The 12,101-nt window shown below is 38.2% G+C and overlaps 1 protein-coding gene across 2 annotated transcripts; it reads left to right on the plus strand.

Annotated features, from left to right (window-relative positions):
• The first annotated feature begins 740 nt into the window (after positions 1-740).
• pnpla2 (patatin-like phospholipase domain containing 2) lies at positions 741-11,087 on the plus strand. Of its 2 annotated transcripts, XM_081608243.1 has the most exons (11): positions 741-1,138; positions 1,285-1,483; positions 2,743-2,975; positions 3,160-3,225; positions 4,845-5,054; positions 6,028-6,088; positions 6,451-6,651; positions 7,481-7,613; positions 8,448-8,570; positions 9,092-9,703; positions 9,741-11,087. In XM_081608243.1, the coding sequence occupies exons 2-10, from the start codon at positions 1,297-1,299 to the stop codon at positions 9,411-9,413; spliced, it is 1,536 nt and encodes a 511-aa protein (XP_081464369.1). In that variant the 5' UTR covers positions 741-1,138; positions 1,285-1,296; the 3' UTR covers positions 9,414-9,703; positions 9,741-11,087. The 2 variants fall into 2 exon arrangements, with proteins under 2 accessions (XP_081464369.1, XP_081464368.1); XM_081608242.1 differs by having other exon boundaries at positions 741-1,483.
• The last annotated feature ends 1,014 nt before the right edge of the window (positions 11,088-12,101 follow it).

Here is a 12,101-nt window from a genome sequence, read left to right on the forward strand (position 1 = left end):
GGAATCTGCAAAACTAGAATTGGGTGGAAAGCCGCCCAGTCTGGCCCCGCCACTAGGAGCATTTATAATATATCTCATGAGATAATTATAATATTATAAATGAGAGAGAAAATTCCCCAAACATTGGACATTAATATAGTAATATGTTAATATTAATATCCGGATTGACATATTAATATCCGATGTTTGGGGAATTGTCTCTGACATTTATAGACTCCCCCTGCATTTAATCATTACTGCTCATTCAGACAGTGGTATCTTTTTAGAATAGAAATCTATAAACTCAGGGAAAGTAGCACTTCCTGCTTTCACAATAGGATGTGTTAATCTGGACCTTTCTCAACATGGACTGTTTTTTTTTTTTTTTTGTTGTTGTTTTGTTTATTCAACAGCTTATTCAAGCTTATTCAGCTTATTCAAGGAAGTGATCAGTCAGAGATATTCCACAGTGCACTTTCTATACCAAATATTTGGGGTTTCAACTTTCCTTTTGTTAAAAACATCCAATATTTTTAATAACAGGAAATGTTAAAGTTACAGATCCCTTATGAAATATACAGGCACTGAAATGAAAAGCTTCATATGGAGCTTTGTGGTTTTCAGCGATTGTCATGTAAACAGAGGGTTCCAGAAATCAGTACACCTTGTGAAACAAACTCAAAATAAGACCTCTGGTCTCTGAATTGTTGTTTTTTTTTTTTTTTTTTTTTTTTTTAAGTTAGGAACATAAACATTGAACAAAACAAAACGTGGAGTTCCGCCTAGGGAAATAACTTTTGACAATGACAGAAAAAACTGACCGCAAACTGACTTCATCAGCCACTCAGCGATGAAAGCTATGATTGGTTTAAATGTAGCTTTGTTCAATTCTCATTGGTCAAGGTTCCTTTCCGGCTAAAATGTGATTGGTCAAGTTGTTCATCCTGTATCCTCCCTCTTGATTACGCAAACAGAGCATGTGAAATAATAACAATCGCCCAAAGTTTACTACGTATTTATTCATTTCCTCCGATCTAGCTTATTTAAAAGCTGTTAAGAACTTTCAGTGTTAAGGGATTTGCGTGTTGCTTTCTAAACTATATTCATTTTTTTTAACCGTTAGCTGAGGACATCTGCTGTGCAATAACAAAACTAACAGGTAAAGATTTAGTACTTTAAGTACGTCATGCGAAAGGGGAATGCTTAAAAATTTAAGCGTCTGCTATTACAAAAGAAACGTGTAAAGCTGTTTCGTGAAGGGTAACGTTTAAATTCAAAGTTAAACTTCTGCGTTCCCGGGCACAGCTCTGGACAAGCATGTTCCCGTTAGACTCGCCCTGGAGCATCTCCTTCGCAGGCTGCGGCTTCCTGGGGATCTACCACATCGGTGTGGCCAGCTGTCTGCTGGAGCAGGCTCCTTTCCTGGTGCAGAACGCCAGACACATCTACGGAGCCTCTGCTGGGGCCCTCACCGCCACTGCCTTGGTCACTGGAGTGTGTCTTGGTATGTACCGGTTGCTGCCTGTGTGCACCTGCAAAGGATGGCGAGACTATGGCATCCAGTTTAACCTATTTTAATGTTACTTTTAGTTTCAGCTCAAATAAAATCTTTCTTCTTCTCACCTTAAATCATCATAAGTGTCTTAAGAATAAAGATTTGGGGGGGGGTTATTTGAGTTGAGTAGAGTCTGACTTTATTGAACATAGTGTAATAAAAGAATGAACAAAATTATATACAAAGAAAAGCAAACAAGTGGTAGTAAAGTTTGCTTACATGTTCAAATAAGTTTTTATTATTTTTTTCAATGCACTGTAACATATAAATCTTTTACAACAGTTATTTTCTGTGAAAGTCAGGCTGTTAACAAAACCAAAATAGTAATTAAAAAGTACATAGTGTACCTTAACCCAACATTATATTTTTAACTTAGGTTGTTCAAGTTGACATGAGCAATAATATGAGTTAGATTGAGACCATAAAACTATAGCATTTACCTCAGCAAGTGGATGTAGCATTTTTAGTATCTCTAAAGTAAAATAAATAGAATAAAAAATGCAAATAACTTAATGTAATGGTAAGGTATCAAAATAAACTCTCTTATTTTTAATTTAATACATTAGTTAAGTTACCTATGGTAACAAGTTTCCTCTCTTGAACTGAGTTGGTACAGCTCAGACTGAAACTGTCTCAAATTAAATTCAGCCCTCTTTAGAAAAGAGGAAAACTTAAAAACATTTAACTTAGCGTAACTTTGTTCATACTAATGGGCTGAACTTGAACCTGACTGGGTTTTATGTTTTGTTAAAGTAATATCAAACAAAATGATTAGTTTTTTCTGATGTTTTTTTTTTTTAATGAAATAGCTCACCTAAATAACTGTATCTAAAAATTATCTTAGTGTCTATATATTAACTATTCAGTGTAAAAACAATGCTAATTGTTGTTATTTATTAATATTGTCATTCTGGGAGGTTGTTATTTTTAGCTTTTTCTATCTCCAGGTTCTGCTCAGTAATTCCCATGAACCCAGATGAATACATAAAGAGAATCCAATTTGTCGTTTAGATCATCTCAGAATAATACATATTGGGTGCTACATTTACATCGAATTCCTTGTAAAGCTGTACAAAGATGCTTATTTGTCTATATAATTTCAAATACTGTATTGCAGTCTAATAGTTTACGCCCACAAAAGTGTCTAACCCTGATGTTTGGTTGTGATCCACATGATTGTGACCCTCCGGTCCTGTAATTAACTGCAGGAGATGCTGGGGCGAGCATAATTGAAGTCGCCAAAGAGGCAAGGAAGCGGCTCCTTGGACCCATGCATCCCACCTTTAACCTGGTGAAGATTGTACGTCAGGTCCTGAGGCGCACTCTGCCCGCCGACAGCCCCCACCGAGCCAACGGGCGACTGGGAATCTCTCTGACCCGGGTGGCAGATGGAGAAAACGTCCTGGTGTCTCACTTCAACAATAAGGAGGAGCTGATTCAGGTATATACTAAATAATATAAAGACTAGACACCTTTTACTGCTACTTCCAGGGTTGCCTATTCTCACTTTTCTGGAGTGAAACAAGTGAAGTTCCTCTAATTCTCACACTCTTACTCTGCCCATACAAATTCACTCCAAAAAGGGCTCAAGTATCTAACTTACAATTATTTGTTTTTTTTATTAGGCATGTGTCTGCAGTGCCTACATCCCCGTGTATTGTGGCCTCATTCCTCCCACACTTCAAGGAGTGGTGAGTAAATTCTCTGTTCCTTTTCCTGTTGTTGCCATTCTTCTGTTTTCAGACTGATTGAGTTGAATTTAACTCTGTGATTTGGGGAGATTTACATGAAAACTGATTTTTCTGATATGATATAAGAACAGTCTGTCTTTTTTCTAACTCAAAGTGTTTTATTTCATTCTGTTTTGTCCTTGTTGCTTTTGGCACATTCTCTTTTTCTGTCACCGTACCCACTGGGGCCCTCCACTCCTTCAGAATGTGTTTGTTCCTAATGGACGTGTGTGTAAACAGTGGTTATAAAATTCCACTAGCGTTAGTGTTTGTCTGAAATTTTACTCTCAGGAGGGAGGTTGGAAAGTCTTCTTTTTCCTCTTTTCTGTTTTGTTCGGCATGTTTCTAGTGCAAAGGCTTATTCTGAGAAATATCACTGGCAGTACCGCCCTCCCACTGTGAACTTTGTGACTGGTTTTTCAGAGTGTAACACTGTATGAGAGAGTGTGTGCGTGCGTGCGTGCGTGCGTGCGTGCGTGTGTGTGTAGTGTGTGTGTGTGTGTGTATGTGTGTCTGTGTATGTGTGTCTGTGTTTGGATTAAGGTAAAACGTAGAGAGTGGCAGAGCCAAAATGTGACCAGGTGGCCTCACATGTGATTTGATGTTTACTTAGTGCCCTCTTGTGACTTAAATCCTGATGTCACAGTCTCTTTACACACACACAATTTCTGTGTGTGTAAAGAGGCTTACCAGTGGTTTAGTTTTTCTTCTCACAAATGTACACTGACGATAAAAAACAATAGTTGTGCAATAATGTATGGGTTGGCACTGCAGGATTTCACAGAAAGCTAAAATTTTGATAAACACCCTGAAGAAAAAAACCGGATTTGTGTGTATATGGTTGGGATCAGCTAATCTGCTGGCATTGGCGTAAATTATAGTTAACAAGCAACTTTTGACAAATTCTGACAGATTTAGAGTGGTAAATGATCCAACTCTATGTGTCTGTGCCAAATTTTGACTCTTAAAAAACTTTCTAGGATATGCTGTGATGACAACGATAAATTTATTCTCATGCTTGGTTCCAGTTCTTAAATGCAGCTCTGCAGAATACAAACAAGAGTACACGCCAGAAGAAAAGATTTGCTCAAAAACATGAGAATGAAGAGGTTAATAATAATAATAATAATAATACTAATAATAATAATAATAATAATAATAATAATAATAATAATAATAAATCAACAGCTATGATCAATTGCTTTGTGCCTCATGTGACGTCGCTAAAGGCATGTTGTTTGCATGGAACCCTGTGAATTTTTTAAAATTCTAATCAAGATCAATAACAAAAATAGCAAACAAATAGAAAGCTTAAGCTGTTGTTCTGTAGGGGAGAATTTATATCTATAGTTTACTTGATTGATTTCTTTTAAAAGTCTGGTTTTGCAGCTTTGACATTTCATAACCTTTGATAAAAACCTGCCCTTATCAATACACAGGATATGATCTCACTATTATCGCATCCTGTTTATTTCCTGCACTGCAGATGAATCCCCCCATCAGTTCTGTTTGTGGAAACGTTGTGCATTCATTGATCTGACTCTGTTTGCTCTGCTGCTGTTCATCTTTTTCCCGCTCAGCGATATGTTGACGGGGGAATCTCCGACAACCTGCCGCAGTATGAGCTGAAGAACACCATCACCGTCTCCCCCTTTTCCGGAGAGAGCGACATCTGCCCTCGAGACACTTCCACCAACATCCACGAGCTGCGTTTCACCAACACAAGCATCCAGTTCACCCTCACCAACCTATACAGAGTCTCTAGGGCGCTTTTCCCACCAAATCCAATGGTAGGCCTTTCTCTAGTAAAACGTTCGTACCCTTAGAGCTTTTCCACATTTTGTCATGCTAAACCTTCGATATTTGTGATCGTGCAAGTGCAAAGCAGTTGGAGAAAAGCCTTTTTTATGATTTTCTTTTAATTAATGTGTCTTGTTCTAATCCAGTGGTCCCAAAACGTTTTTCTGTGAGGGCCACATAACTTTTTCCTTCTCTGGTGGAAAAAGAAAAAGTGTTACACGTTTATCACCTGCGTTGCCGGAAATTGTTGACAGGGGGGGGAAGGGGGGCTGCGTTTCTCGATTGATTTTTACCCAGAAAGAAAGCACATGGGCAAAAACCGTTAGTGAAATGGTCACTGGGACTGACTAGTATATATTCCATTGAGGGAAAGTAACTTTAACATAGGAATTCCTCATATGTTAACATAAAGGCTCGTTTTGAAGTATAAGCTGCTACTTACAGGCATTGCTTCAAAGAATGCGGCGTTTATAACAAACACGTGTGTTCAGGGGCCGGACCAAATGTGGAGGCGCGGACCGTAGTTTGGGGACCACTGTTCTAATCTTTTGATGTTTTGATCTGTGTTTTATGGTCCGTAGTCGTTGCTGTTTAATTGTTTTACTGATTGTAGCACTTTGAGATTTCTATAAATTTATTTATTGTGTTTATTTAAGAATCCCAACTAGCCTCTAAAATAGTAGAGGCTATTCCTCCTGGGTTCCACACACACCACACACCACAATAAAGTCATACTTTTGCAAACGTTACAATGAAAAGACATAATGAAATATCTGAAGACACAAACAAAATCAAAACACAAAATTCAAGTCAATCGCCTCAACAATTTAAACATTTTACAAACATTACAAAAGGTAACGTTTAGTACCTTAAAACCCACAAACAACAGCATGCAAGATGGAGTGATGACACTGGGCTGCTTTGACACATAAAAGATAAACATAAATGTGTGTTTGAATGCAGGTCATGAAGGGAATGTGCAAGCAGGGATACAAAGACGCTCTGCACTTTTTAAAGAGAAACGGTAAGACTTGCTTTATTCTGCGAAAAGCCTCTAAGCTCCTTTGAGTAAATCTGGTTACAAACCAGCATTATTGATTTCTTGATTTTGTCTCTTGATCACGAACGTTTATGTTGTACACAGCGTGTCGGTCCTGATACATTATCAGAACTCATGCTTCCTGCTACCATGTCAGCAAATCAATCGGCTTGTGTTTTCTTGTGATAAGCTCGAATTACTCACCACAGTTATTTAAGTACACACAAGGGGGTGACATTTATATTTGGTTGTTTAAAAAAGCACATTTAGCAGAGATATTATATTTTCGTATAGAATAGATTGATGAATCAGTAAGGCTTATATCTCCTGTTTTGTGTGAAACTCAGGATTGCTTAGTTACACTGGGCCTCAAACAGACAGACCTTTGCTGGCCAACAGAGAAGAACATAAGGCTTGTGATGAAGAGAGGGCTGAGAAAAACAACAAGGCAGAAGAGAAGCCACAGGTGGAGGCAAAAGTTGAGCTTCATGCCAGCTCCTCACTAGACGAGCATATCATCGAGTACCTTCCACCTGCCGTGCACAAAGGTAAGATTTCACTCAACCTGACAGTGTACCATTTTTATTAGATCTATTTACAGTTTGTGTGAAAGTCTTCAGCAGCCTTTGTTTTGTTTTGTTTTGTTCTTCTCTTCATTAACATCTGACTTTTTTAAGGTTTAAAGCAATTCTTAAACATGTTCTCGAGTCCTTTTTTAAGTTTTTATTGCAGCCATTGCAAAAACACATTTCCAGTAAAGTTTATGTATCCGACTGCTGACCCTGAACGTTTTTGTTTGCTTGCTTATTGTGGTACTTAATATACTTCTTATTAAGCGCATGTCAATTTTTTTCTAATGAACAAATTAGCTCTTTCCAGCACTTTGTTATACATGTCTTTGTAGATGGAAAAACATTGTATTTTCTGTAGAGGTTCCAACTGGACAAGAATCCCATATACATATCAAAACTGGTTTTGTACGTCAACTTTAAGTTTTATAATCGTTCCATCCAAAACAAAGCTATCGTAAATGCTGCTAAAAATGTGTAGGCTATGCTTAAAAGTCTCTGCAAAGAGTGATCTATACCGGTTCTGCCAAGAAGACGTGAGGTCAAGCTGGGACTTGTGTATGAATATACTTAAGCTGGTGTGAAATGAAGAAAATTCACAAGAAATTCATCCAATTAGGCACCCAAGTATTTATTTATTTTTTAAAATTAATTTGTGTTATCCATCCACCTTGAGAAAAGAATGTTTCAGATGCAAAATTAAAGCCCCAAAGTTAACAACGTTGGAAAATTATATTCACTAAACGTGAATATAACTTACGAGTCATGTGAAATTCTTTAACTTCTGCGTGTTTGGCGCCCCCTGCAGCTCTACTGGAGGCCTGCCTGGAGAGGAGGAGCCTGGTGCAGTCTCTGGGCAACCTGCTCCCTTTCAGGATGGCATCAGCCCTGATGCTCCCCTACACTCTGCCTCTGGAGTCTGCCGTGTCCTTGACTCTCAGGTGATGTGTGACTTCATCACATCACACCCCCATTCCCACTGTTTCTGATAGTGTTGTACGTGTCTGCTTATATGTTTCGTAACAGAAGCCATTTTTCAGGAAACAACGTTTTTAAAGTATTGAAACGGCTTTGAAGTTTGAAAGATTTGAAGTTTATTTCATCCACTTTTTGTGTGGTCATTATTTTCACCCCTTATGAAAATTGGTAAAAGGCTGCAAGATTAACTTCCTTCTTGTAATGTAGAGGCTTAATATCACACTGAACACTAAGAAAAATACAACTATTAACTGAAATGTGCTTTTTCATTGTCACAGCTGCAACAGTTATTGGCACCAATAGCAATATTACTTTATTCTTCTTTTTTTTCTTTTTTTTTTTTTTTTATAATTTCACAGTTTTTATGAACTTATCAATTAGTAATCCCTGAGTTACTATTCCTCTGATACAGTTGCCCTTTTCTCTCACCTCACAATGAAAAAGACAGCCAAATATCTCATTCTCAATTTGCAAATGTGTGTTAAGGTGATAAAGGCTAAAAGAAAAATGTTAATTCCATACATTTGTCCATATTTAAACTCATCTTCGCAATTGCTATGTTTAAAACAATTGGAACTGGCACAAACGTGGTTGGATGAAGACCTGAACTTTTCCTGAAACCATGAACAGTGAGGACTGCACAAAAATGGCATCTCTTCATCACCAGGTCTCTTAACTTAACTTTACTTCAAGACTTCACCAGGTGCACCATTTTGATAGTTGAGGGCAATGTTTATCGCCGTTCCTGGGGATGCTTACGCTGTGCGCCGACTGATGATGATGTCTTCCATGTGCAGGCTTCTGGAGTGGCTTCCAGATGTGCAGGAGGATGTGGGCTGGATCCGAGAGCAGATAGTGAAAATCCTGCAGCGTCTTCTGCATCAGGCTTCCAGAAACTTCTCGCAGCACGTGTCTGCCAGGTACTTCATGAAACAGACTCGGTTACAGTCGCAGCCTAATGTTGCGTAACATGTCAGGCATGTCTGTACACACCTGACTGACAGAGGCTGCTCTCGGCAGCATTTGATCTTGGCAGGATTTCAGCTTTGCAGGGTTTGCAGAAGCATATCATTTTAGCCGTTTGAGGGTGGCAGGAACTCAAAGTATGTCAACAATCACGCCGACACCGAATGAGAAATAGTTGCGTTTTTGCACATCCTGCCGTCACTACATTAGATTTAGACAGTAAACATACTATTTTAGTTGTATGTTAAAATAAATCTTGCAAAACTATGCTCCTTTAAAGAGGTAATCCAAAGGAGTTCAGAGTTTCTGTGTAGTTTTTTTTTTTTTTTTTGCTGAAAAGCAAAACATGGCACTTTGTGAATAAACTTAGCTCAGCACGAACCTTTTCTCAACATGTAGTTATAATAATATATTTTCTTTTGTATTTATTTACAATCATTTGAGCTGATTTTTCATTTGCAATCTTTTCTAATAGGCTGTTCTGCCACCTGGAGCTGCACCATTACAGGTACCTCCCATCCAAGCCCAGCTCCAGCAACCTCTTTCCTGCCTGGATGAACAGCAGCGGCTCTTCAATGCAGGACGTGTTCGACCGGTACAAGAACCGGTTGCTGTCTGGGGTTCTCTGCATCGACATGGACCTGCAAGGCTCCTTCAAAACCGGTCGGATCCCACCAGAGACCAGCCGCGTGGCCAGCTTTTTCCAGCAAGACTTTGCAGAATGCAAAGGTTATTTTAATAATCCTCAAGGTGGCAAACCTGCTAAACCTCTGAGCAGATCTAAGAGCTTTTGGTAGGCTTCAGCTGTGATCACAATCCTGATCCAGGAAGAGTGAAAAGCAAAACTAGGGCTAAACACTAAGATATGTTAAAGTGGCGATGTTGATATTGCATTTGAAATGCAGTCAGCTGCTTTGTGTAAGTACTTTGGAAAAGAATTCATACATCCCTTAAGTTTACACCAACACAAAGTGCATACCTGTGAAATGGAAGAAAAATGAATGTTTTTCACTTTTTATCTCCAATCAAAAATACGAGAATAGCATGTGTTTGTAGTCAGCCCTGCTGGAGCCACGTCTCACTGTATGTACACCTGGAAGCGTTTCGTGATACGTCTCTAACAGCGTTAGATATTGAGAGACTGACATTTTCACCCATTCGTCAACCTCAGTCAGAATGAATGGAAAGGGAACGTGAAAAGCAAGTCTTCCCTCAACTTCCCAACCAAATTTAGGCCTGGACTTTGACTGGGCCTTTCCAATACATAAATATGTTCCAGTTTCAGGTCTAACACATCCTCTAACATGTTTTCTTCAAGGATAGCCCAGTTTTACAACTTATGACCTGCTTTCTTATCCTGGTGGAATAGAAGCATCTCCACATCCTGTTACTGCAATGTTTCACTGTCTGGATGATGTGTTCAGGGTTATTGGCAGTGTTAGTTCTCTGCCACACAGTGTTTTTTGTTGTTGTTTTGTTTTTGTTTTTTTCTTTCCAAATGCATGCGGCATGCCACACTTTTCAGATATTTAATTGTAAATAATCTCAAAAGCCATGCATCCATTTTCTTTCACTTATGGAAGACTGTTTCATTTTCTACTTAAAATTCCAAAAACTACAGCGAGGTGTAAGGCGTGGCAAAAATCTACAAAACTTCAAGAACCATAAATAGTTTTTTAAAGCACAGGCACGCTTACAGGGTGTTCGACGATTTTGGACCGATGCCTGAGTCAGAAATAAGCCATTAGATTCAGGCATTCATGGAGTATTACATCAATGGAAGCACACTTAAAATTTGCACAGTTAGTCAGTCATGCACAAACTTGAATTACAGGATGTTACAAAGATTTAGCACAGTAAAAAAAAAAAAAAAATGTGTTGATGGTTTTAGTGGAAGGCAGTCAGCCACAAAGTGAAGCAGCATTTTCCTGCCTGCAATTACTTTTGGCTCACAGGAAGCACTGGAGATAACGGAAAACATTAGAGTTGGTTTGTTAGAAGCAGTTACTCCATTTGTGTGATGCAATTTCCAATGCACTATGTTTAAAGAAAGCTTACTTTGTTTTTTATAAATGTACTAATGTAAATGGCTAAAACAAATTGATGTGTATGCAGTACATGAACGTACTGTAGTGGTCATGTATATTTCCAATCATACTTTTTGTGATTTTTTATTGTTCTTTTTTTTCACTGCTTCTTACTTTAGTTAATTATTTTAAAATATGTTTTGTATTTTGTTCAGTGTCAATCATTTGTTTCTGTACTTCTCATATTCTACTTATTAAGTAACCAAGCTCTTTAAGTACTCTTCATGTACAGTGTGTTTCGTTTTAATCGAGCTATAAGAACATTTGATTTGCTAAAAGCTTATATGTTTTTTTCCAACTCAATGTAATGTGCTGAATTTGTCACCAGGTGTCATCATGTTTAGAGTTTGTGATCATAAAATAAACTGGTAATCCCCATGATAACTATAACTCTGTTAAACAACAACAGATAAAACGTCCTTCTTATGACAAGACAAACAGGAGCAGCAGTAGGCATATGCTGCAAATCATCCAAGTTTAATTATAAACTACAGAGGACTTTTCACTGTTTGTGGTTTAGGATTGGCATAAACTGTGTTTGTAACTGTAATGGCAATGAAGTAGAAAATTACAAAAATGTCAAGTAGTAAAAAAGGAAAACAGGAAAAAGTAGTTTTTCATGCACCAAATTTAGACTCGGGTTTATTCCCCTGACCTCTAAAACCACTGTAGGTTTGGATTGCAACACTAGATATTTGTGGGTTTCTAGCAATTCAGTCAGTTAAAAGAAAGTTAAACTACATTTATCATTCCTCCATTATAAACCACATATTAACATGCAATTTAGCACGAAGCATACATTTTGCAAAGTACTTTTTTAGGTGTTTCACCTTTTTCACTTCTGAAGTTTTTGTTTTAATAATTATCTTTGTTGTCATATTTTGTGTAAGAAAAAAGTTATTATTTTGATGTGACTTTAACAGTAGCAACATCTGTCCATCCTTGCTCACTTCTAAGGGCAATTTAGACCAAACTGTTATGCCGTGGACTGTAGGAGGCAGCCAGAATACATGGAGAGTCCTAGACATGCATGCACACCCTGGAATCTGGACATGTCGCCAATCACAAGGCCACACAGAAAAGCACAACTATGCACACACGCATCTAAGAGCATTTCAGAGAGACCATTAAATTTAACAGTCATGGTTTTGGGCTGTGAGGAAGCTGGAGTACCTAGAGAGAACCCCCGCATGTGAACACCATGCAGAAAGAGCCCAGGATGGGATTTGAGCCCAGGACTCAAGCACTTTTGCCTTGCAACAAGGCAAAAGTGCTACCAACTGCGACATTTTGCAGTGTTTTATAGAAAATGAGATGAAAGTGTGTCCATTCTAATTATTTTAGATTTAGTATTAAATGGGCTCAAAGGTGGCTAGGTGTCGTTAAAAAACATTTTGT

The sequence above is a fragment of the Poecilia reticulata genome, chromosome 6 (genome assembly GCF_904066995.2).
Source record: "Poecilia reticulata chromosome 6, P_reticulata-male-v2, whole genome shotgun sequence".
In the NCBI taxonomy this organism is placed as follows: Eukaryota; Metazoa; Chordata; class Actinopteri; order Cyprinodontiformes; family Poeciliidae; genus Poecilia; species Poecilia reticulata.